This window comes from Lutra lutra, chromosome 3 (genome assembly GCF_902655055.1).
Source record: "Lutra lutra chromosome 3, mLutLut1.2, whole genome shotgun sequence".
Lineage (NCBI taxonomy): Eukaryota > Metazoa > Chordata > Mammalia > Carnivora > Mustelidae > Lutra > Lutra lutra.
In genome coordinates, this window is record NC_062280.1 from 123,280,723 (window position 1) to 123,307,442 (window position 26,720).

The window sequence follows — 26,720 nt, forward strand, 5'->3', positions numbered from 1 at the left end:
GGGTTAGATGGAGCAGCCCTGGGCCACTGGGGATAAGCCGCTCATGGATAATGGGGCTCACTCTGTCACAGCTGTGGCTGAGCCAACCAAACCCCAGCTCCTGGTGAGACCTAAATTGCATGCCAGTGGCTAATGCTCAAAGACTGGCTTTTCACATGTGGACTTTGATGAGGGGGGATCATTTATCTAATTAAGGTTTTATTAGATAAAGGCTGCTGAGAAAGTGGTTTTGCACTGCTAACATTGCTTCTACCCCAGTGCCGCACAGAGAAGGACTCACAGAATCGTCCCCAGCATTGCCAGCCAGTGTTCTCAAATAGTGGTCAAGTTCCCAGGCTAGCCTGTGGGAGCTCGCCTCGTGGAAATACTAAGAAATTGTTGAGTAACTCTTGGACACAGATGAGTTTCATCCACTGAGAACATGCGCAGTGCCTGGTGATCATTTCCTTCTGAAGTGACTTTATGAATGAGCCCACACCAGCAGCTTCGATGCAGTGGGCCAGATTCTCTCTCCCTTGGCCTAAGGTATAGATTTCCAGGGCCCTGCACCCACTGGCCCAGCCTTCCTGTCCCTAGCCTATTTCTTGATGATGCCCTTGTCACCCATCCCAGAAGAGAACTCTGAGGGCTGTTCCAGAGGTTGGGGAGCCCTGCTTGCTCTGTGTGAGGAGGAAGACAGAGGAAAGAGGGGAGGACAGTGGTAGAGTGAGGAGGGCCCTGAAACCGAGCACACACTCAGCCTCAAGACCGGCACGCATGTCCTCCTGGGGCCTGGAGGCTCCAGCAGGCTGGAGTGTGGCTTGTGACTCGGGTTGTCTTGGTACCATTCTAGCCCCGTGAGCCCATGAGATGAAAGTTGGGGGCGCAGCATATTCAGTAATATGGAACAGTGTAAAATTTTTGCCTGTCTCCAGCAAAACGTTAAATGTTTTCTCATTTCTTGTTTAAATTAAAATTCCACCGCCTCTGCTTTGAACTTCGGAATGTTATCACTACTGAGTCCCCGGACTCGGCTTGGTGTAATTAAGGTATTATGTGTTAAAACCTGTGCAGCCAAGTGCTCATGTTTACTTTGGAGGAAAGGAATGGCAGGCACATATACAGTGTCTTCGGGCTAATACTCCATTATAGATTAACTTGGAGTGTTAGGGGATGACTGGGCATTATCTTAACAGACTTTCTTCCCTTGAAGGTGGAGGGTGGGCGGGCGTATGTGATTCCCCTGAAACAGCTCCCATCTTCCGAATGTTCCCATTCCACGGTTCTCCCTTCCTCGCAGAGATGCTCTGCGTTTGTTCATCTTCTGTCTTTGAGTCCTGGTCCTTAACAGGGTCTTCACATCTGTTCACGTTGAAACGAATGATAAGCTTTTCGGAACAAAGAAAACTGCCCTGTATTGCTAAGCTCGGAGCCTTTTTGCTTCTTGAGTTTTTCTTTTCCCGTCTCATACCCGTGTCCAGCTAACCGCCTTTCTTCAACTGTATCCTTTCCAACCAGGAGCTCTGGGTGTAGAGTCTCAACTTTAGGGAGACCCTCGATCAGCTGCTTATTTGAACGTTTGTAAGGTATTCTTCATTTAACCAGAAAAAGGGTGCAGGCAGCTATCCCTACAGTTCAAGGGGCGTAACGGAACCAGGCTGAGGTTTCAGCCGTGGTCAAGAGGCCAGCTTGTTTTCGTTACTCCCTCAGTTGTTTTACTCTGTGGGGGCCCACGAATATGGGCCCTAATGGTAAGTCTCTGCAAGAGAAGGGTGGAAAAGCTGTGCCGGGATATTTGTGTTGACCCTAAATTTCAGATGCACGGTTTGACTTGAGGAGCGTGAACTCCAGCATTATAAATCCCATTCCTGCTGTGACTGTGTCTCTTTCCATGCTAAAAAGAGAACAAACTGCTCACCTGGGGCTCTGTGATCACAGGGGCTGGGGCCAAGGGACCTGCATATATCCACTAGGGGAAGGATTTAAAACATCCTCTGGGTTCCCAGATCCTGCAGTGAACCCTTTAGAAATAGACCCGTGAACATCCGTGAGCCTGGATCTTTGGTCTGTATGGTGGGGGTCCTCAGCCAGATCCCCAGGCTTTCAGCATCAAGCGGTGTTCTTTGAGGGATGTGGGGTAACTTAGGAGGTTCATGGTCCAAGTGTGTTCCTCAAAACTTGGGATGCTTCCCAGGTTATGAAAGTAGAACCGTGGCCATACGCAGGGACAGTAAGAGTGTTCCGTGATGTCCAAAGCCGCAGCCTTAGCCTCAAAGGGCATCCAGAGATGGCCCCAAAGGGAGCAATCGTCTCTACAGCTGTGTAAGTTTCATGTGTCATGTGCTTTTTGTCTTTTCCTTGTGACACAGGGCCAAGCATACCTGCAAAAAAACATTGCTGGAGGAGGTACAGGAGCTGGAGACGAAGTCCAGAGTGATGGGGAAGGCGATGCTTCGGGACAGTAACGGAAAGAGGTGGGCCAGCTCCGACCGAGTGTGTGGGGAGCACCAGTCCTCCCGGCCCTTCTCCCTACGTTTCCTTCCCGGCTTTCTGTTTCTCTTCTCAGTTTTCCATGTGAGCATGAACTGCTGTTTTAAGTGTTTTGGTTATTCTCTAAGAATACCATCATAGGGAGATTTAAATTACATTTTCTCCGTGGTCACATGAAATCTAGTCTGTCCCCAGGTAAAGCTGGGGTTTTTATTGGGTCCGGGTAAAACAATGCACATGTAGAAAACAGAAATAGTAGCAATACTACCCTGACATGGACAAGTTCAGTTTTAGTTATATTACCACAGAGCATTTAAAAGCTAGGCCTTTTGAAACCAGGGCCAGTTATTAGACTAGAGGATGAGTATCTACCGTGAAGGTTTGTGTGCCAAATAACACCCGTTATTCATGTCAATCTTGTTATATATAGTTCATGGCAAGTATACCTGGGCCTTTTTGTTTTCCTTTTCGTGAATTATGATTTTCTGCTTGGGTTGAGAAAACTATCATGTGAATGTCCAGGCTAGTTCAGAGAGACAAATGTTATCGTTTCCTTCCCTTATTTGTGGTAGACCCTTGGCCGCCTCCTCCCCATCTCTAAGTTGGGTATGAGAAAAGCTTTTGATTAATCATTTTTGTTATAATGTTATTAGATTGCATTTAGTTAAAGCCCATATACTACCAAGTCTACCTGGACCCAAGAACAGTTGAGCATCGCCGTCTTAAACACGTGGCATGTCTGGAAGATTATGAGTACAGCTGTCCTGTAAATGCTTCAGAGGAAGTCTGTATCTACCTGCCAGGGAAACAGAAACCTACAAGTTGAACACTTCTAGAGACCCCTCCTGTGTGTCTTGTTTTATTCTGTTTATTCATACCATCTTTCAAAGCAATGAAGACAAAGACATTTCTTTTTAAGAGAATCTGAATTTTGAGAAGTATTAGGAATATCGCTTTAAATTACTGCAGATGTTTTAGGAGAGGGGTGGTCGAGTCCATAGCTGAAGTTGTGGTTTTTGTATTTGTTTATGGCATATTTTTAATAAGCGAGTCCATTAGCATCCATTACATGGCAGCTGTGCTCGTCACTCTAAAAAATAATCTGTCAACAGGACAAAACCCACTGTCTTTAATAACCGAAAGCCATGAGTGTATGGGGACAGCGGCAGGGCCTGAAGCAGGTCTATACAAACCATTACACCGGGCAGCCCACGGCCAAGGCCGGCGCTCTCTGTTAGATACTTTAGGCATAGTGCTTAGCACCTACTAGATTTTCAAGGACTTACAAAATTCTTGGACCCCCCTCCCCAAAATGTTCATAAGCTCTAAAAATAGGGAGAAGCCTCTGCAAATTGAAATTCATAAAGGCTTAAAACTCTACAAAATGCAGATCAATTTTAGTAACCACTTAGGTTTATTAAGTATACGGGGTTTTGGCTTCTTTGAAAACCACTCCCAGGTCCTCTTAGATTTCAAGAATGCTCACTCACACACAGTAGCTGCTGAGAGATCATGGGTAATTTCTAAGTCAAAGGAGAATTTCAAAGCCAAATTCTAAAACTTTTATGCAACGTTGGACAGGAAAACCTTGCACCTCACATGGCATAGGAAGTCGCTTTGCCATGTTTGATCTGATGTGGGTCAGGGTCTGGTTCTGGCCCTGCCAGCTAATAGGGCTGGACATGGGGTGGGGAGCAGGGAGGCACTGAGAGGAGGCAGCAAGCTGGGAAGCCATCTGGCTTGAGAGGTGAAGGGCTTCACATGGGGCACGGGATGGAAAACAGGGCTTGGAGGAGGTGAGCAGACGGAAGTGATGAGTGCGTGCTTCTGTCAGAGGGAGCAGCCTGTGTGGGGGGGTGCCCAGTGGGATTGTGTGCCCTGGTGCAATTCGCCCCAAGGGATCTGGAGCCCGTGTTTCAGTTCTGGCTCAGCTGCTTCTTAGCCATGTGACCTTGGACAAGCTATTTCCTACAGTGGGATGGTCTCTTCATCCGCAGCAGTAAGAGTAGTATGTGGGGGAAGCAAGGCTGGGGCTCATGAAACAATGCGCAGAGCACGGCATATTGCCTGACCCGTGGCTGGAATGCAGAGTGTCAGCTGCTAGCCTTCACTTTGGCAGGGGGGATATGCGCCCTCCTCACTGTTGATAAAAAGAATGGAATTTTTAAAACTCACATATCCTGTTCACAACTCACTTGTCAATGTTCCAGTGAATATTGGAAGATAATTACAGTTTAAGTGTGGTCTCTTACCGTCTGCATTTTTAAAATCTGTTTTCTGATCGCTTTGTCAATTTTGCAACCTCGTAGTTGTACCCACGGTGCATGAAACGTGAGTGTACCCCGCCCCCACCCCCCTGACTGGGGCTCCTCTAGTCCCAGTGTCCTGCCCTGCTCACTTGTGTAATCTCTGCCTCCCATCAGCTTCAGAGCGCCCAGCCGCCACCACCACCACTACCACCACCACTGTTTGTTTTTTTCTCCCTCCTAATTGCTCCCAGATTTTCTGGGTGGTCCTTCGCAAACTAGATAGTGGGACTGGCTGCTCTGATTTTGTCCTGCTTGGCCTCACAACTGTTCGTTTATCACCTTTGTTTGCCTCTTTCACACCTGCCAGGATTCCTGGGCAGCTCTGGTACGGGGGAGGGGTGGGGAAGGGGTGGAGGAGGGTCCGCCCAGGGCCTGGGGTGGGCGGGGAGGTTCCTTCAGCTCCCTTCCTCCTTGTAATGATTGAGAGACACCCTCCTGGAGGGAGCCCGAGTACTTCTCTCTCTCCTCACATGTCCCATTCCTTAATCCCACCCCCATCTGATATTTCAGTAGGCTCGTGCATCTCTCTTTCGCTGTTAGGCTGGTGCATAGTAAACACTCTGTAAATATTTGTTGGCTGACTGGCACGGCAAAAGCCCAGGGAGCTGGTGGGGAGGAGAGGAAGGTGAGCCCCCATTCTCCATGCAGGGCAGCCGGAGCCCGTTGCGTAGGCCCGCGTTAAGAGTAGCCATGGAGCGCTGCTGAGAGAGAGGCCAGCGGCCACTCGGCCTGTCATGAGGGAACCACTTACTTCACGGCTTCAGAACAGAGCTAACAGAGTCACAGATGGACAGATGCGTGGGACATAAGCATCGCCTCCCCGTACAAAGATGAGTAAGGCTGGGAGCTAGTCCTCCCACCGACCCTGCCTTCCAGGGCCTCTGCTCGCCAGGTGTCCTCGACATCCCTAACCACCGGACAGCTATGCAGCTCAATGCTGAAAACTTTCCTTAAGGCCCCCCTTCAGTATACTCTGCCAAGTCATAAAACCTAGGTCCAAGTCACTGGCAAATATTCGAGCAGTTTTTCTCAGGAATGTACTCATAAGAAATAGAACAAAAAATTTTATGCATTAATCTTAAAAAAAAAAAAGCCCTTTCGTGCCAAATTTGCAATTACAATTTTGACGGTAGCTAGGAATTCTAAGTGTTCCCCTATGCCCTTTATCCATGCAATAAAATACTTCAACTTACCATTTTATTGATCTTGTCAAAGCCCCAAACTCTTCTATTGTTTTGATAAACATGAAAATTTCATTAGCACACTCCTGCACTTTTGCATTAGTAAATTTTGTCTTTCAAAATGAACGTGTGTCATTTATGCACAATTAAGCCTGTACTCATGACTTAGAGAATAAAAGCTGATAAAGAGAAAAGATGAGATTTATGATTGAGATATCGAGAAAGTACAGGGAAAAAAGAAAATGCTTCAGGTGGCAAACAGAAATGTTTTCATTTTGTCTTTTGTCTTTTCCTGATGAAACATTTTTCTTGGTGTACTGTCTGTGTACCTCACAAACACTAGACCCTTGTTAATATTTGTATTGTTCAGAATACCTTTCCCTAAGCCATCTTCCCCAAAAAACTTGACCAAGAGATATCCCTACTGTCCAGAATAGAATCTATCATGCATGTCAGCACCTTGCACATGTCTCAAAAAATGAGCTAAGGAATGAATTCTTTCTTTCAATGTTTTGGTAGTAGTTTCTCCCTCTCCTTCTTTATTCCTAAAGTGTAACTCATGTGACTGTATTTTTCCTCTGGTGGAAGAAAAACTACCGGTGGCCACTTACCTTTACAAATATAATTTTTTTAAATGTCCAGGATGTCATGTAAGGTTGACAAACTCAATTTTCCCCCTTTAAATTGTTTTTCTTCCTCAGTGCAAAGTAGAGGATTTCAGGTATTCTGGGTATTACAGCAGTCAGGAAGCAAGGTGAATATATTTGATGAAAACATTGAGTTTTCTAGTTATATTTAACCCAAATAAACCACAAGGAGACCCTTGTTTTGTTTTAGAACTTCTTTCCGTTCATCACAGTTGTTGGGGTGGATGGGGGTGGGTAGGTCCCTGCTGATTTTTCTCCAGTTTCAAGGTCAAGGAGTTCTGGTTGCTACCCTTGGCTTTCACCAGCAAGGCAGTGGGATTCTCTTTCACTTAAGTGCTTCCCCGGAGTATAGTTTACTCTGTGCCCTCGGTAAAGGTAGCCGGGTGACTGGTCTTTGCCTTATAGTGAGTGATCACTGAATCTCTTACTTGGTTTTATGTCCTCATGAATGCTGATACATGGGCTCTGTGACCGCAGGGCCCAGCCGGCACACACAGGGTAATCTAGACAGCCTGTCTGCCTCTTGGGGATTCAGGAGGGAAACTTGATTCACTCCTGTGTCTGGGTGCCACAGCCTGGGCTCACGCAGCGCCTGTGTCAAGGCTACCGCTGTGCAGATTGGCGGGGCACGGGTCCAAGCCAGCCATCTGGGAATCCTAATGGAGTGTTATCAGTGGAAAAATAGAGGCCAGAGCCTGAAACATATCAGCACCATTTTCAAACACACCAACGATCATTCCTCCATTCCAGGCGGCACTCACCTGGTGCTCTTCTAAAAACCAATTAAATTAAAAAAAAAAAAACAACTCCCCAATACATTTTGAGGTGAGTAGCCACTATGCTTTGAGCTTTAAACAGAGATACTTTGATCTTTAAAATAATGTTTAGGGATGCCTGGGTGGTTTAGGGATGCATCAGTTGGTTAAGCATTTGCCTTCGGCTTATGTCATGATCCCAAGGTCCTAGGATGGAGCCCTGAAGCAGGCTCCCCACTCAGCAAGGAGCCTGCTTCTCCCTCCTTGTAAGCTCTCTTGCTCATGTTCTCCCTCTCTGTCTGACAAATAAGTAGATAAAATGTTAAAAATAAATAAAATAAAATAACGTTTAAAAACTTTTTGGTGTTGTCACACCTCCCAGGTCAAAAGTGTTTAATTGCTGAGTCAAAGATAAATGCAAGCCAGCCTCAAAGTCGGAGACACACCAGCTTGATGATATCTTATTTCCCCAAGGTAGACTTTGTATCAGTTCAGAGGAATAGTTTTGCCTTCTAGTTTGGACTGTTGGCAGCTCATGTCTCTCTGTCTTCCCTTTGTTTCCCCTTTCCACCCTTCTCCTCCCTAAAGTATCTATTAGTTTTTTATTAGCTAAAAGGAAAGGAAATTATGGCATCATTTTAACAAACTTCTCCAGGCCAGGTGGCAAATGTCTGCTCCCAACACCTGGTTAAGATTTATTTCACTTCCAGCTGCATTTTTTCCATCACTGTGTCATGAAGCGGAGGAAAGAGCACAGGGCATTGAGAAAGACAGACCTGAATAGGGCTCTGAGCCCCACCACTCACTCAGCTGTGTAACCTTGGTTGGGTTATTAACTTCTCTGAACTTTAGCTTTCTCATCATCAAGTGGCTTGGAGTTTTAAGGGAAAGAGTACATATTAAATCTGTAGCAGATGAAGACGTTCGGGCAGCGGTAACCCCCATGTTGTCCCATAACATGGAAGCCGAATACCAAGTTTCAGCTTCTAACACATGTGGGTTTTCCCCAGTGCTCTTAGAGCATATGTACAGCACACACAATGGTCACCTTATCAGGGTATGCTCCCCTTGGCTGGGGCAAAGGGCATGGATCCAGCCCAGTCCCAGGTACACCAGAGCAGCATGAAGAAGCCACAGTGAATGTGGGGTCAGGAGCATGGGGGAGAGTTCGCAATCCTGACAGTTGCCCAAGTCAGCCTTGGATTCCTGCATTCACTTAATCCACCTTGCAAAGAAGAGCATGTTCCCAGCCAGCTGTGTCCCACACCCAGACTCTCTGTACGCACACATCTCGGGCGAGCTGGCCATCTTCTCTTGAGGCCCAGGCCTTCCTTTGGAGTTTCCCGCCCCCCCCCCCATCAGTGACAAGTTGCCACAGTACCTCAGACACCCTCTCCGCATCATCCTATCCCCTCTCTGCTGCCATGTGCAGCAGGATGCCAGGACTCTGAAACAGGCCATCTTTGCAGCCCCGAGACCGGCACCGTTCCTGGGGTCAGTGGCTTCTTTGCCCTACTGTCCCCCTGACTGGTCTCCCTGCTGTGGTGCCTTCCTGCCTCGCTCCACCCTCCACACAACCGAGCCTGTTTCCAAAGCACAACCCTATTCCTGCCACTCCCTGGTCTAGAACCTTTCCTATTAGCGGCCCAACTTCATGCAGACTGGGACCACACAGACATGTCCTCCTCCTCTCCCTCTTCTGGCCTCCCACCTCCCCTTGCCCTCCCAAGCTGCCCCTCCCCGAGCTTGGTCATGCTTTTCTGGTGCTGCCTCTTGGCCCTTCTCTGTTGGCTGGTTTTAGACAACAGTGTCAGTACTGGGTTGCGCTCTGGGTCCTCAGGAACAAATGAGACAGACCTTGTGCTGGGGGGACCTGCAGTCCTGGGGACATATGCTTCGACCTCCAGACCACTCTCTGACATGACTGAGTTGTCTGACTTCTCACCACTAAGATAATGTCTGCCTGGCCTGTCTTTATTCATTTTGAAAGTTTTTTCAGTTATTCAGATATTCAACATACACAACAGTAGGGCACCTAATACAAAGAACTCTTGTATCCTCAGGGCGCAGATTTTGCCACAACCGCTTCATCTAGCTCTCGTTCGGCCCCGTTTGGGTTTCACTGACACTTACAAAGCAAATCCTCAGCCTCACATCTCACCCTCACAGACTTCAGGATGTTGCTCTAAGTCTCACATCCTACATTTTAACATGGATTATCTATTAATACATATTATGCTACTACATATAAACACTGTAACTGCAGTGCCTATTATCACATCTAAAAAACTAACAATAATTCCTTGGTATCCGTTGACACCCAGTCTGTAAACAGATTTTCTGGGTCCTCCCAAGCCTCTCTTGTTAGGGATTTATTAGGTCTGTGTGAGGATCGAGGCAAGGGCCACATGTAACCTTTGGTTGCTGTGTTTTTAAATTTCTTTTAATCCCAAGGTGCACCCCCCCCCACCCTCCTCCCCGTCTCTTCCTTTTTTTTTTTTTTAAGTTTTATTTATTTATTTATTTATTTGACAGAGATCACAAGTAGGCAGAGAGGCAGGCAGAGAGAGAGAGGAAAGCAGGTTCCCTGCTGAGCAGAGAGCCCAATATGGGGCTCAATCCCAGGACCCTGGGATCATGACCTGAGCCGAAGGCAGAGGCTTTAACCTACTGAGACACCCAGGCGCCCCTCTTCCTTGTTTTTAATGCCATGGGCTTAACAGGAGTTATGCCCATTTTCTTTTTCTCACAATGATTATCACCACATGCTGTGAATGAGTTTGCTCCTAGGCAGAAAAGGGGGCTCAGCCTCAAGAAGGTGGGCTCACCTCTCCCCCTGGCATCACACAAGCAAGTCAGAAGCCAGAGCCTCATCCCTGACTCCAGGCTTCCTTCAACAAAGCCAGGGCATTGAGAGCTTCCCAAGTGCTTGCATTTCCAATTGCATCTCAGTTAGCCTGTCTGGAAAGCAGTGGAGCCCCCAGAAAGACCAGGAGGGGTAGCTTCCTAAGAGCAGGAATCTGATTGGAAGCTTCGGGAAAAGCAAAATCTGCCACTTTGATAACGTCGATTGCAGAACTCCAAGGAAACCAAAAAATAATAGTTGAACATTGGTACCTTATCCATCCCTAAATGTAGAGAGAACCGGGAGACTGCCCCCCCCCCCCCGGAATACGGAAATCAAACAGCCTGTCAACTTCGGGGCAAATACAAAGGAGTCCACAAAGGCACTCAGCTGTTTTGATAGGACTCAGAAAAGAAAAGCCTTATTGAGGAAGATGATTTCCAGCCAGAAGCACCTTAATGGAGACTAGGATGGTCTATGAAAGAAACTAATTGAGTGGATTTAATCCCGTGTAGGGAAGAACCCAGCGCAAAGCCTAAGAATGCAGTGATGGTGGTAGAGACCACAGGGTGAGGTTCTTAGAACAGTGGGAGAGTCCACGGCACCCTCATGCAAGCCCAGGGAAACTTGCGCCTTGCTGACAAATACTCAGAACAGGTGAGGAAATGCATTAGTAGAACAAAGGGAGTAAACGGCGCAGGAAATTACAGAAAGGCTCACTGGATTACCCAAATGGGGATTTCTGGTGACTGTTTGCATCCTGGGCACAGGAAAGAGAGAGGATGAGGAAAATCAACTCCTAGGGAAGTAAAACACCTAATTAGCATTTACCTAATGCCTAAGCCTCCTGTGTCAACGGAAAATAATTGGGTCTCTGTTATTTTACAGATGGTAAATCCTGAGTGCCTTTGGGATTGTTGTTGTTGTTTAATAATTTAAGAAAACTTTTATAAATACCCTTTGTCCTATGTTACGAAGCAAGTAAAGGACTTCTTGTTTCCCCTTTGAGTGGCTCATTAGCTGTGCTCCACATCCCAGGAGCTGAGCCACTGGCCGTTGCTGTAATGAAAGGATTGCCGAATGTTTATTCAGTCTCTGGAAGAGGATGAAGAAACCCTGGTCTGACTCGCTTCTGGGAAGTGAGCTGATGGGCTGGCTCACTTCACTGGAGGCAGGTCAGTGTCAGGTCTTGGCATGCTGGTAACATGTCCTTAGACTCTGTGTCCAGGATGACCTGAGCCCATTTATTTTGCCCATCAGGGCTTAGGTTAGTTGAATGTCAGCTCTCTCTATTGGCCGACAGGCCCCTTTTCGAAAATCATTTTTACTTGAGAGGCTAACGCCAGTCACTAGTGCTGATAGCTCGTCGCATGCCTTGTAAAGCAGTATGAAATATTCTAATCCCCTCCCCTTTTTTTGGGGAAGTCAGTTTTATTTAACCCATTTGAACAACAATAAAAGCATGCAGAGGTAAGTTTTTCAATAATATTTTTTCACAGTGTAGGTCTTATCATTTGAATAGCGATATTTCACATTCCAAGCAGAGATTAGTTCTTTGGGAGGTTTTGAGATCTTAGCTAATCGCTTTTGTACTTCCTTATCAGTGAGTGTCTGCTTTTTAGTGTGACTCCCTTTTCCTCCCTCCCTCCAGCTGTGATGGTGAAGCATTCCAGCCAGCAGAAAAGGGATGGCCAGGAACATCCATTCTGAAATCCAGTTACAATTTAAACATAATCCAGGAACCCACATTCCTCTGCTCGTTTCTCAATGGGCCCTTCCTAAATCCTTAGGGAGGCTGAGGAAAGAAGGGTAGACCTCCTAGCACCCCAGAAGTACAGGTGCAAAGGTGCTTCCGTAGTGCCTTTAAGAGAATTATGGAATCCGCTGGATGTATTAGACTTTGAGGTGAAAAGAACTTGAGAAGCAGTGCTGGACCTTTTTTGTTTATTTTGGGTGTGTTTTTGTACGCAGTGCTGATATGAGCACACACACCCAGGTGCCAGGGGTGGGTTTGTGGCAAGGTGCGGTGGTTGCCATCTCTGTGCCCGGCACTTGGAAAGCCAGTTAGGGGCCATTTGGCTGCAGGTGAATAGGAGGACATCATTGACCTTGTAGTCGAGAACTCAGAGAATCTGTAAAAGTTATCGCTCAGAGATGATCATTGTGGCAGGAATTGCTGCATTTAGCATGGATTTGTTGAACTTTGGGAGAAATTCCTCTATTAATAAGAGCAGAAGAAGAAAATGAATGTGTCTCTCGAGTGCACAGAAGAGGAAATGCGTCCACAGGCCAGGACACAGGAATGACTACTTATCTGACAGTGTTGGTGGTTTAGCCATTCAGTGAGTCGCAATTACGTCTTCCCTTTCTAACAAGGCAGTGATAATGTGGTTATTCAGTGTTTATTCTCTTGCCCTAGCAATTAGGATTGGCTCAAGGCACCTTAGGAGGTGGTAATTGGGAATTCACACTTGCTAATGAGTAAACATGTTGGCTTCATAGCAAATAGAATCAGTGTTTGGCTTAATACGGGACAAGTCATTTACTCATCATGCAGCAGACATTTACTGAAAACTGAAGAAGTGCCAGGCCAGGGTGTGGCATGGGATGAAACAATGGGTCCCCACCGTGTTCCAGCTCACATACTAGTGAGGGCAATAGTGAACAAACCAGCAAGTAAACAAGAGAATCAGTGATGACCACTGTGAGGAACATGGAACAGAGGTTTGTCTTGGAGGAATGAATGGGTTTGTGTGTCAGAAAAGCCTCTCAGGACGACACTTAGAGACCTAAGTAAAACACACAGCCAACCCAACAAAGATCTGGGAAGGATGCATCACAGCCGGCAGGAAGAGTTGGTGATCAGGCTTATGCTTACAAAGTATGGGGCTCAGTCACCTGAGGGGCCAGGTAAGGATACAGGGTCAGGATTTCAGCACCAGAAGCCATGGAAAGGGCTTAAGCAAGAGAGATGCATGACCCAATGCTGTAAAATACGTGATTGCCATGCTATTCAAAAGCCATAGACTCCCCATTCTTCAAACGTTAGGTTGAAAAAAAAAAAAAAAAATATATATATATATATATATATATATATATATATGAAATACAAAAAAGTAAAAAAGTACTTTTTTAGTATGAATTCATTATAGCAGTTAAAATTAACACATTTGTTTTAAAGTCAATTAGTTTAACAGTGAGATGATTTTTCAGAATGACAGAAATTTGAAGTAAGTCTTATGGAGGACAGGTGTCTTATCCAAATTTTTTCTATTTTCTTTTGGCCGTATTGAGAAAAGCCCTGATGTACAAAGATCAGTTGCCATATTAATAGTGTTTCGTTGGGGCACCTGGGTGGCTCAGTGGGTTAAGCTTCTGCCTTCAGCTCTGGTCATGATCCAGGGTCCTGGGATGGAGCCCCGCATCAGGCTCCCTGCTCACTGGGGATTCTGCTTCTCCCTCCTTCTCCCTCTGCCCATCCCCTCTACTTGTGCTCTCTCACTTTCTCTCTTTCTCTCTCAAATAAATAAAAATAAAATTAAAAAAATAATAATAATGTTACATGGTTCACCTCATAACCTTAGACTATTTTCTTTGGTTCTTATGTTTAATAATATATTTGCTTACTATGTAAAACAATATAAATAATAATATATAAGTATGTATTGCTCAATAATTGAATAATCATTATTAAATAGAAATAGAAATAATACAGAAATAATTTATATCAATAATGTAAATTTGCCTACATTTCTTATAAATGACTCAAGTCATATGAAGAAGCAGCCAACAGTTTACATAAGCACTAAAATTCTCTAAAATAGCCTCACCGATATTGATTGTTCTCTTGTTACATAACTAACTTATGCAGACATGAATATGGCCAAGTAATGCACTTGAAACAGAATAGGCTAATTGCCAGTATTATTTTGTATATAATGGACATAAAATGCTTTTTTAAGAGTGACAATATATAATTACAACCTTTCTAATAAGTGACCTATTTATATAGTTGAATATAAAAAAATTTAATTTGAAATTTTTATAGAAGGAGGTTAACTTGGAAACATTAGTAGCTTTTAATATATTAAGGTTTGCTGTGCATTACATGAAATATTTAAAGGTTTTTGTCTTAAATGTTTTTAAAAATATATCATGTATAGAGAATGCAACTTAAAAACTAGTGGTTGAGAGGTACCTGGGTGTCTCAGTCATTTAAGTGTCTTACTCTTGATTTCGGCCTTAGGTCATGATCTCAGGGTCCTGACCACGTGTTGGTCTTTGTGGTCAGCTGGGAGTCTGCTTGTCCCTCTCCCTCTGCTCCTCCCCTCACACGCTCGCTCTCTCTCAAATAAATAAATAAGTAAAATCTATAAAAACTAGTGATTGAAAAATAGTAAGCAGTGCTGTAACTTTGAAAGCATATATTATTCCTGTATTTCAATTTAATCACAATATCCAGAAGCATACATTCATCAAAAAATTTGAAGACTCTGGTAAGAATATACACTTTAGAGAAAGTAAAACACATGTAGTTATTTTAATGTCACTTACACATATAGTTTAGGGAATATAAAATGATTAACTTAATTTTTGGCATTTAAATTAAAAAAGTATAACAGTGAAACTTTCACATGCCCTCTCTGAATTTATGGATAAATATAACTTTCCATCACTGGTGGAATAAAGAATTTCCAGTTCTGCCCTAGAGTTCTTTTTTTCCGGTTCATCACAAATAGTCAAGATTTCAGATGGAAAAAATTTTAGCTATTCCATGTATTTCTAGAATGATAGTTGTTTTGTTTATTAAAGCACTTTATGTCACCAAGACCTTTTATCGTCCTGGCTATATCCTACCTGTTCAGAAAGCATTTGCTTTTCTAAAAAAAGCTAAGGACAGGAACTTGCTGATAGTGCTTTTGTCACTTGCAACTTGGGGATCATTGTCCATGCTGTCATCTTTCTGCCATGCTCGCACATCTCTTGAACATTGAAGAAATATCCAAGTTGCCACAGGCTGGAGACAAAGCGGTTTCCACGCCCTCCATTCAGGCAGAGTCTTGCACTGGCTGCAGAAGACACTGAGGCACTCAGGGAGAGCAAGGAGGAGTGGGCTGGTAGCCGCCATGTTGCTGGTTGTATTCTTTGACTACAGATACTCTGTGTGCTGGAGCGCTGGAGACGCGGTGACTTTCCGAGTAGGAGCCCAGGGAGCTTCTTGTTGGAAAACCCAGAGAAGGGCTGCAGCCACGTGTGTCCTCTGCATTCTGACCTCTGCTGCTTTATACGTGCAAACCGTGCTGTCCTAGGTTGACTGGCTAAAGACCGCTTCGCTGCTGTTCCTCAGAGTTTCTCCCTTTAGTTTCTTCAGTATGGAGAAATGGAAATACACTTGCAGCCTCAAAAACAATGGAGTTGCATTTGTGCTGTTTTGTGGGGACTGTCTCTGGGAAAAGTGCACTGTCTGATTCCAGATAAAGAGTTTCCATGAGGATCTTTGGGGATTTCTTCCATTAGGCCCAGCAGACGTCCTCATTTATGTACTTTAGATGCTCGGTTCTTATTGTTCCTTTAGGCAACTTTTTCTTCTTCTTCCTTTTTATGTAGTATTCTCAAAGGACACAACCACATCATTCCATCAAGTTTACTTCATTGTTCTGTCACTGCTGGATTCCTTGCATTAATTTCTTTCTTGAGCACAGCAGCTTATACTTAAACCATGCATAGATTTCATGTTTTCTGACTTTTGTTCTTTTATAGCTCTGTTGGAACACGTCCAACTTATGACATCATTAGAAATGTTGCACAGGCTCTGAGATGCACCTTCTGTTTACCCATCTTGATTTTCTGTGCCGCTGTTCATGTTAGTGTCCATAACAAATATTTTCACCTTTCTAACAACTGAGATGTGTGTATATATGTGTGTGTCTGTGTGTGTGTACGCATTTCTCATCAGCTTCTACCACTCACAAGAACAAAAGAATGTCTGCCATTTACAAGAACAACAAAAGAAAATGAAATCATAAAAGAAAAACCTGATCATTGAATTTATAGGGAAGTTTATCATTTGTTCTCCCAAACCTGTGTCCACCCATCTCTGAGCAGGACAGGACACCAAACTCCTTTCTTTTTTTGAGTCTTCTTCTTTATGTTTTGATTTTTAAAGATTTATTTTAGTGAGAGAGACTTATTTTGATTTTGAGAGAGAGTGCACACGTGCGTACTTGCAAGTGGCGGGAGGGGCACAGAGGGAGAGAGAGAGAATCTTCAAACAGACTCCCGCTGGGCACAGAACCTGACTCAAGGCTTGATCCCAGGACCCATTAGATCATGATCTGAGCTGAAACCAAGAGTCAGACACTTAACTGACCGAGCCACCCAAGTGCCCTCTTTTTGTTTCTATAGACCATTACCCATTTACATCCAGACTCTTACAAACATTTTGTACAAAACCCCTGCTGACAAGTAGTTTCATGATTTTTTTAAAATGTCTGTGAGTAGGCATATCCTGTTGTTGAAGGTCACATTATAAAAGTAGGTTTCTCTGACAGAACCTTGGTGCATTCTCTTCCTAAGCTTCAGGGATCAGCCTGGATAAAAGTGGAGTTTCTGAGAAGTTTCCACACATGGTTGCTCATACTTATTCACTCACTCAGAGATGCCAAAGTTGTCATCCTTTGTGCTGATGCTAATTCAGGCAAGAGCATGTACTGAACTGAGCCTTGCATTTTGCCAGAGATCGTGCTAGGTGATGAAGAAATAGAAGAATAAAGTGATGATGTCAGATGAGCAGATAGAGAATGGGAATACAGGGTGCAAAGTGCTTTAAGAGAATGATGGAGAGACTGTCAGGAGGAGAGAGCCCAGTGCAAATTAGAATTTGTTCACAGGGAGTAAAGCAGGGGAAGGGGATTCTGGCTGCAGAGAATAACTCTGCAGAGTTCTCCTAACACAATGAAAAGTTTCAGTATGAGGGGCCGGGAGTTCACCGTGGTGGTGAAAGGTTACGTTGGACAAATAGGTAAGAACCAAATCATGTGACCCATGACGAGGCTGCCGTTTTATTCTCTGAGCCACAGGGAGCCATTAAAAGCCTCACTAATTAGAAGTAGCTATTGAATGAGATCTCATGAGTAGAGAATATTAAAAAGAGCCACTTGGCCTTTCTTTATCAATGTCTCTACAGTTTGTACAAAAACGAAGTAAAGCTGTGCCCAGAATTCCTCTGTCGTATGGGGCTGTGTCAGGACATGCATGTTCACTCCCCTGCTCTAGAACAACTTGGGTTACAAGAAGGCTCTCTTATAGTGGTTTCACACCCTTTTTGAGGAGAAGAGGAAATTTCTAGGTTACTAACTGCCTGGCAGATAAGCACAAAGCAAGCAAATATGCAAATTTAGGGTAATGTCCCCACCCCCACCCCCACCCCAGGCTGATATCCAGCCCCAAGGACTTCCTAGCCCTGCTGACATGGGAAATGTAGTTTCTCAGACAACACCTAATGGGTAGCTGTTTATATAACATAGATGTTATTTGTCCTATAACATACCAGCTATAAATAACATATGCTGGTTACAAGAATGAAAAAGATGGTAAAACATAGATTACTATTATGAATTGTATCCAAAAACTGTACTTCAACTAGTAACCACAAGATGTATCTCAAGGCCACATGGCCAAGAATGAATAGCCAAGTCCCATCTTGTCCTCTTCAGTCCCTTTCAGGTTAACGTTACTCTCCTTGATGCTTTCCTGGGCATACACTCTTGGTTCCTTCAAGTCTGTCCTTGCACCAATGGCTTGTAATTGTTTTAGAACAAGAAATCTTCTATCCGTAGAGGCTGCTTCCCATTGCAAATAAGACAGACTCTAAATCAAACCACCCTTCAGGTCATGAGACATCCCAGCTTGTCCAATTTGAACCTCCTGCTGGAGGCCAGTCGTGGTGGTTGGGTCCCTGGCCAGGAATGACACCAGGACCCAGACTCTTTCCGCATTTTCACTTTGCTCTAACACTTGATACGAAGTCTGCTCTAGCCCCTGTCCTGATTCCCAGGGAGGTCACCCCACATCAACCTTGTTCACAACTGTTGGAAGGAGAGTTTGCCCCTGCCAAGCAAGCAGTTCACAAGTTTCTGTCTTTCTGGAAGGGGAAGGGGCCATGCTGTGCAAACCCTTATGGTCGGGGAAGTGCTGTGGGGCGTAGTTTAGGTTTGGATTACCAGAGTCCATGCACATGGGATTTTTGGGGTAGCGGGGTGTCACTCTGGCAAGGCATGCTTCTCAGCAGGGGAGGAAAGATGTGGATATTGGTGGAAATAGTAACATGTCCACTTCAGACCTCTGATCATCTGATGAAAGCTATGCCCTGTCCCTCTACGTGTCCGTTTTGCGTTTGGTTTTTAGGGGATTCACTAACCTCCTGAAGACTGTTGTTCATCTCAAAAAAAATTGCATCATTTCTAGAGCAGAGATGCATCTTTCTCTTAGACTGTAGTGTTGTCCTGTATGCTTTCTCCATTCTGGAAGCACACCATCTAACACTGGAGATAAACTGTGGTTTTAATTCACTATTTCACCATTTTCATGGATGACCCAGAGAGAGGCCAAGTAATAACATACGAAAAATTAATTGCAAACATCCAATTCTTTAAAAAAAATCATAATCCAAAGGTTTTTTCCACTGGGAAAGAGAAGGAAAACATGTTTTCCCGGTCCTGTGCCCCATGTAGTTTTATTTTCTACCACATCTTTCCTAACGCTATCCCTACATCGTTGCCATGAATCTTTCCACAGACTGCTAGGAACCAAGAGTAAGGTAATCTGGCCAGACCTGTCAGAGCAGCCACATTCTGTGGGATCAGGGTGAGCCTTTTCAATGAAAGCTCTTCTCCAACCTGGAAAACATGAGCAAGCAAGGATGTGGACAATCATCTCATTTTGTACTTGGGAAAGAAATGGTTTGCCAGAAATGCCAGGCAATTTTAGCAGCTGTTCTACCTGGAAGAAGGCAAGGACCTGACCCCTGGAGAGCCCTTTCAACCTTGTCTATCCATGGGCCTATCAGTTTTCAGTAAATCCTGCTTTGGAAGTAATGAAAGAAGACCCTGGCAAAGTCTGTGTGGTGTTGCCTCCCTCCCCATGTTCACCCTGAAGAGGCTTCTTTGAAGAGGAAACGCAGAGAGGATTCGATGGGTTGCCAAGACCATCCATGGCCACCAGCCAAATAGAGTTGTTGGGGGGGGGTCACATTTCCCAGCCCTCTGCAGCCCAGGTCTGGTTCTCAATCTGGACAGCCTTCAAAGGACACCAGATAACTGAATGTTAATTTTCCTTTTCTGTTTACCTTAGCAATCAACACACAGATTTTAAAAGGCAGCTGTGGTATGGGTTCTGCCTGTTGCACATAGAACTTTCCAGCAGGTGTGGCCTCCCTTGAACAGTTATTGCACACTTGTTCTCTTGAAATTGCTGACTTAAAAACCCACTGTTTATAGTCACTTTCTGCTGAAGAATGTGGATTTTTTTTCTTTCTTTTGGATGAAGGAGACATTTTTCAAGAGACACTTTCAGGTACTTAGCCCAGCTACTTGGCCACAGGAAACAGAATTGTGAGTCTCCATACAGGATTATGGAAAATGAGATTTTAGCTCCAACTCCAAAGCAGCTCAGCTAGTTAATGGGGCCCTGACTCAGGTTAGTGCCTGAGGAGGGCCCAGCTGAAGCCCCTGTGTGTCCAGCCCTGGCCAACTCAGTGTGGGTGTCAGCCTCAGGGGGTTGTGTAGGCCGACTGTCCCTTGGTGTCCCATGCCTCAGATGCCATTTCTGCCGTGAGAATGAAGAACCCAGACCCCAGTGCCTGCATGCGAAGCTGGGAAAAGACGTTGACTCCCAAGTAAAGGGAATGGCAGCCACACACAGGTAGGAACCCTAGGCCCGTGCTACACCTCGTTATAGCACGTTCACTGGCAAAGAGAGGGAAGCTTGGAGGCACACAGATGACTTTTTCCAGTGGCTTTGTCTGGCTCTACCTAGGACCTAAGTGATAATATCACACTGCTCCATGTGGGATGAGGTAGAAGAAGGGTAGAAGAGAATATTTCCCAGTGTTGGTAGTGGAGTGGCCGGACTCCAGAGTACTCACAATCGTGAATTCATTCACCTCTCTTTAACATCTTACTGACACACAGCCCCATCTTGTTCCAGAATGGACTTTAAACCCCTCAAAAACATGAATCAAATGTTCTAGTTTAAAAGATAATTTGTTGAAGGCTTCTAGCTCTCTCCAAGGGCTGGGCCAAACTTGGTGTGACTCACTCACGGTCTGAAGTCCTATCAGCAAAGACCCTCTGCTGAGATCTGCACATTTTCCGCCCTGTAATTCTCATAAAGAGAATTTATTGTATTCCCCACCAGTTGGGCCGTGCCTTTTTCCCAGGGAGACCATATGATGCAGCCACCTGCTTCTACTTTATGCTTTTCCTCTCTGTGAGACTCACATGAGCCATCTGACTCCTGTGAATACTGGGAGAACACAGAGGTCAGGCTGTGCCAGGTACCTTGATCCCTCATTATCTTTAATTAGTGTTTAGGAGGTTAATCGGTACTGAAGCTTACCTTTCCTTACTTTGACAATTGAGTCAGGGGGACCCTGGGGCCAACTCTGAATTGTTTGTTTGGATTCTTACTTGAATTTGTAAAGCCCAGTGTCTATTGTGGAGCCCCAGATGCTGTGTGTATTGTAGGGGTCCTAGGAGAGGAGGAGCAAAGTATGGGGACGGTTACTTTCACTGTAATTAATTTGCAGCCTCATGGGTCTACAAGAAAGTTTGCTTTTTTTTAAAAAGATTTTATTTATTTATTTGACAGAGATCACAAGTAGGCAGAGAGAGGCGGGGCGGGAGGGGGATGGGAAGCAGGCTCCCCTCTGAGCAGAGAGCCCAATGGGGGGCTCAATCCCAGGACCCTGGGATCATGACCTGCGCCAAGAGCAGAGGCTCTAACCCACTGAGCTACCCAGGCACCCCGAAAGTTTGCTTTTTTAAAAGAAACTCACATTCATGAACAATCTCAGTGATTTCAGACTTGACCCAGGTCTTTAGCTTGAAGAGGCAAACTTGTATCATTTTACATATAAAGACAAGTTCACATTCAAGGAATTTAATTGATTACAATACTGTTATTAAGTCCTTACTGCTATGTCTTTCCCTTCATTAGATGCTCTGTCAAGTCACAGATGATTCTCAGTCTTTTACGTGATAAAGCTCCTAACTATACTCTCACCCAATAGGCTTCATTGTTCAAAAACTGTCCTTAATACCTGGCTTCAATTCCCTCTGTTCTTTCGCAGCCCCTGTGCTATCTCCAGCTATTATCTATAAGCATCGAGTCCTTTAAAAATCATCATTGCCTTTTTATAAATATTCTTTCCACCCTCCCAAGTGCGTGTCTTCCCTCCTTCGCCACATGTACGTACTTGCCCCTGTTAAAAGATTAACTGAAGCATGTTAAAAATTGAAAAAGTCTATTTGAGTAAAAATCAGTTTGAATCAGAAGCAACAGACCAGATGTGGTTTGAAGAGCGCTTCCGACAGGAAGGAACTCAGGGAGAGAGCTTCATAGAGAAAAGGCGGCTGCAAAGGAAGGAAATTATGGATTGGCTATCCCCAAAAGCCCAGTTGTGTTTGTGATTGGTTGTCCTTGGGTTTCAATTTCATAACTGTGAGGTATTTACAAGCTCAGACTTTGGTTTGCCTACGTAGGCCACCATGGCATTAAAACCACATCCGTCTAAGGACCTCCTTGTTTCATTAATTTAACACCCTTAAATGAGGCCATTGTTTTCAGACTTCATGTGAGGGTGAACTTTGGACCTGTGCTGAAATGCACCATTTCCATTGTACAAGAAAGTAACTCTGGGCGGGTCTATGTCTGTCTGAGGAGTGTTGACCCTTCTTTGGCAGAATGAGAATGTCGACTTGGTAGTTCTGTGGCCCAGGAAACGCTCTTCTTTACAGAGAAGCTCCTTGTGACTGGATCCTGGCAGGTCACGCCAGCTCCTTCCCTGCCCCAGGATGATGATGGGCCTGCATGGCCTTTGGAAGGAGAAAGACCGAGGGCCCTTCGGCCTGGCCCTTTTCATCTTTGTCTTTGCTTTTGTACTTTGGCTCACCTGCATTTATTCTTCATCTCTCCAATCCCACCACAAACAAGCCTTGAACATCTTTCTTGTGCTGGGCACTGGTTTTGGTGAACGAAAGAGAGAGAACTGACCCTCCAAGAACGTACCTTCCAGTGGGGCACTGAAAGTAAACACAAGCTTTGGAGTGAAAAGGGAGATGAAGAAAAATAAAGCGAAGTTTAGGGGTGGGCGTACGGAGGCAGGGAGGTTTACAGTGGATGCTCTGAGGAAGACTGCCCTGAAGGAGAGAGCTACCATGGGAAGAACATCCCAGAGAGACAGCCAAGTACAAAGACCCTGATGTGGAAAACAATTTAATGTTCTGGGAATGGCAAGAAACAAGAAAGGCCGTGTGGCTGGGGCAGAGGGAGGGAGGGAGGGGAAGCATCGTAGGGGACTGTGTTTGAGGGAAGCCAGGGTCCTGCATACAGTGTATGATTTTGAGCAGGGAGATGGCACGGGCCAAAGGGTAGAAATAGAACAGTGAAGCCTGGAAAGCCGCCTCTCCCTGACCAGTGCTTCCGCCCTGAGTTCTTTTGATTTGTCCTTTCCCAAATGCCCCATCAGGAAACGCACGGAGCCTGAGCTACACCTCCCTCACTGGAGCACACCCGGGGCTTTTCAGCCCACCACAAGGCATTTCACCCAGGCCTCGATGGGTCAGCCAGGTGCCCTGCTAATTTATCTGTTCCTAACAGCCCCGTGACTCCGACCTGACCTTTTCATAGGCTTTCTGACTGGACCATGGAACTCAGCCTTGTAGAAGGGGAGCCTCACTACCTCCTTACAAGTCGCGAAATGAGGTAATGGTTTCCATATGTGCGGGGGCTGTCATTCAAATTGGACTTCGCCTGCTCTGCTAATGAGGTCAGACGGCTCTGCCTGGGGTGGATGGCCTCTCCCTGGGGTAGGCGGCTGCCGGAGATGGATGAGAGAGTCTCCCACCCCCTTTCGAGGAGCCCAGCGAGGTAGCATTTCTTCTCACTGCAAAAGAACACAAAATAGAAGGAAACGCATACGTTTTTAGGTTTGTTTAAACTTTTTATTTTGAGATCATTGCAGCTTCACATGTGGTTGTAAGAAATAATACAGAGAGAGCCCATGTAGCCTTTAGTCCATTTCCCCCCATGGGGACATCTTGCAAAACTATAGGAACAGTATCATGGCCAGGGAATCGACATTGATGCAGTCAAAACAGGAAACATTTCGTCACCACAAGGATCTTCATATCTTTTTATAGCCACGTCTACCTTCTGCCCTTGCCTTAGCTCTGGGTAGCTGTTAATCTGTTCTCTATTTCCGTAATTTTATCATTTCAAGAATGTTAATCCGTGAGTCGTACAACGTGTAGTGACCTTTCTTCACTTAGCATAACTCTGTGGGGACTCATCCAGGTTCCTGCGTATTGGGCGTGATTTCTTCTTGTTTCTCCCTGAGTAATATTTCATGGTATGGCTGCACCACACTTTGTTAGACAGTTCACCTGTTACAGGCTATCTGGGTTTCTGGCTTGGGGCTATTATGAGTAAAACTCCTGTAGACATTTGTTTACAGGTTCCTCTGTGAACGTAAGTCCTTATTTCTCTGGGATAAATGTCCAGGAGTGCAACTGCTGGGTTTGTGGTAGTTGAATATTTAGGTAGATTTTTGTTTTGTTTTGTTTTGTTTTTCCATTCTGTGGGGTAGTAGTTTGGGCTGCACATAGCTCAGGTTTATCTGATTTTTTTTCTTTTTACATATAATTCAAATACAGAAACTTTAACTTTTTAAAGTATCTAGTTCAGTGGTTTTTAGTATATTCACAAGGTTGTGATGTGTTTTTTTTTTTTTTAAGGAAATGCCAAACCATGTTTTTTAGAGTGGCCATACCCTTTTATATTTCCACCAGTAATTTTTGAGTGACCTAATTTTTCCACATCCTTGCCAGCATTTGTTGTCACTTTTTTTTTTACGTTGACCATTGTGGTAAGTGTGTAGTAATAGCTCATTGTGGTTGTAATTTGCATTTCCCTAATTGCTAATGGTGCTTGACATCGTTTCATGTGCTTGTTTGCCATCTCTATATCCTTCCTGATGAAATGTCTCTTCGTGTCTTTTGCCCATTTTCTAATTGGATTCCCTGGGTTTGGGTTGTTTTTTTTTTTTCTGTTGAGTTTTGAGAGTTCTTTATATACTCTAGACTGTTAGTCCTTTGTCAGATAGGTGATTGACAAACATTTTCTCCCACTCTGTAGCTTGTCCTTTCAGCCTCTGGAAGAGAATCTTTCTCAGAAAAAAAAGGGGGGGGGGGTTTAAGCCCAATTTAATTTTTCTTTATTGATTTTCCTTTTGATGTCAAGTCCCAAGAACTATTTGCATAGTTCTGATCCCAAATATGTTGTCTGATTGTTCTTTCTCTAAGTTGTGTAGTTGTATATTTTGCTTTAAGTCTGTGACTCATATTGAGTTAATTTTTGTATTAGATGGAAACCTATAGAAAGGGTTTGCTTTTTCCCTGTGTATGCACAGTTGCTCTGCAGCATTTGTGGAAATGAGTATCTTTCATTGAATTGCTTTTACACCTTTGTCCAAAATTAAGTAGGTTTTTGTGGTCTTTTTCCTGGGTTCTCTATTCTAGTCCAGTCTATTAATCTATGTGTCTTTCCCTCAACCAATGCCATCCTGTCTTGATTACCATATCCTAGATCTTGATCCGTTCCATTTTATTCTTCTTTTCCAAATTGTTTTACCTACTCTAGCTCCTTTGCTTTTCTGTCTATTTTTTAGAGTAATCTTGTCTATACCTACAAAATATCTTGTTGGGATTTTGATAGGAATTGCATTAAACATATTTTCAATTTGGAAAGAATTAGTATTTTTATTATGTTGAGTCTCCCAATCCATGAAAATGATATGTCTCTCCATTTATTTAGATCTTTCTTTTGTCGACATTATGTAGTTTTCAGTGTTTAAGTCCTGTGTGTATTTTGTTAGATTTACACTAAGTATTTCGTATTTTTGAGCAATCATAGATTGCATCATGTTTTTCATTTCAGGATTCATGTATTCATTGCTAGTACATAGAAATACAACTGACTTTTGTATGTTGGTCTTATATCATGGAACCTTGCCAAGCTCACTTATTAGTACTGGGAGTTTTATATGCTTGTGTATATATGTGTTGGTATTTTCTTATTTATATTTCTTGGGATTTTTCTAGACCATCACATCATCTGCAAATGGAAACATTTTTATTACTTCCTTTCTGATCCATATTGCTTTTATTTCCTTTTCTTTCCATATTGCACTGGCTATAACTTTCAGCACTGTGCTGAAAAAGAGTGGTGGGAATGGACAATCTTGCCTTACTCCCTATCTTAGGGGATAAGTCTTTCATCACAAAGTATGGTGTTAGCTGTGGGGTTTTAATAGATGTTCTTTGTCAGGTTGAGGAAGTTCCCCTTTATTCCTAATTTGCTAGGAGTTTTTACTTTGTTTTTTAAATCATGAATCTTACAAAGTGATCACGTACTTTTTCCCCCTCTTTAGTCTGTTAATACAGTGGATTACATTGATTGATTTTTGTATATTAAACCAGTGTTGCATCCATAGAATAAAACCCACTTGTTCATGCGGTGTTGCTATTGTTATCTATTGCTGAATTGCATTTACTAATATTTTGTTCAGAAATTTTGCATCTATATTCATGAGGAGTTTTGGCTATGGTTTTCTTTTTTTCTTTCGTTAATGTCTTTAAATCATTTTGCTGTCTGGATAATACTAGTTTCATAAATGAATTGGAAAATGTCCTTCTTTGATTTTTTGGAAAAGATTGTGTGGAACTGGTGTTAAGTTTTCTTTAAATATATCTGATAGAATTTTCCAGGGAAAATAGGATCCAGTAGAATTCTCCATTTTATCTTTTGTTTTCTGTTTGTTCTGCTTTTCATTTCTGTTTTGTTTTTCCTTCCTTCTTGTGGGTTATTTGAACATTATTTAGAATTCCATTTTGATTTACCTATTGTATTTTTGAATGTGCCTCACAGTATAGCTTTTCTTTTTCTTTTTTTTTTACTGTTGTTCTATGTACTATATATACATAACTAATCATAGCCTACTGGTATTATTATTTTACCAGTCTGAGTGAAGAAACCTTACCTCCTTTTACATTTCTTTACCCACCCCCAGATATAATATACTTTTCTGAAATTTTCTTAACTATTTTCTCTATATACATTTAGAACCACATCAGACAGTGTATAATTTTTGCTTTAACTTAGTCACTATAATTTGGGAACTTCAAGAGGAAAGGAAAAGCCCATTGTATGTACTCATATTTTTGCTTACCATGTTC

At 43.8% G+C, this 26,720-nt stretch overlaps 1 protein-coding gene across 1 annotated transcript in view; it reads left to right on the plus strand.

The window, feature by feature from the left end:
• LOC125096200 (phospholipid-transporting ATPase IB-like) overlaps positions 1 to 26,720 on the plus strand; it is a 659,532-nt gene that overhangs the window by 608,390 nt on the left and 24,422 nt on the right. Inside the window, exon 35 of the mRNA XM_047722948.1 lies at positions 2,349 to 2,453. Coding sequence (XP_047578904.1) covers positions 2,349 to 2,453 — 105 coding nt within the window. The remainder of the gene's footprint in view (positions 1 to 2,348; positions 2,454 to 26,720) is intronic.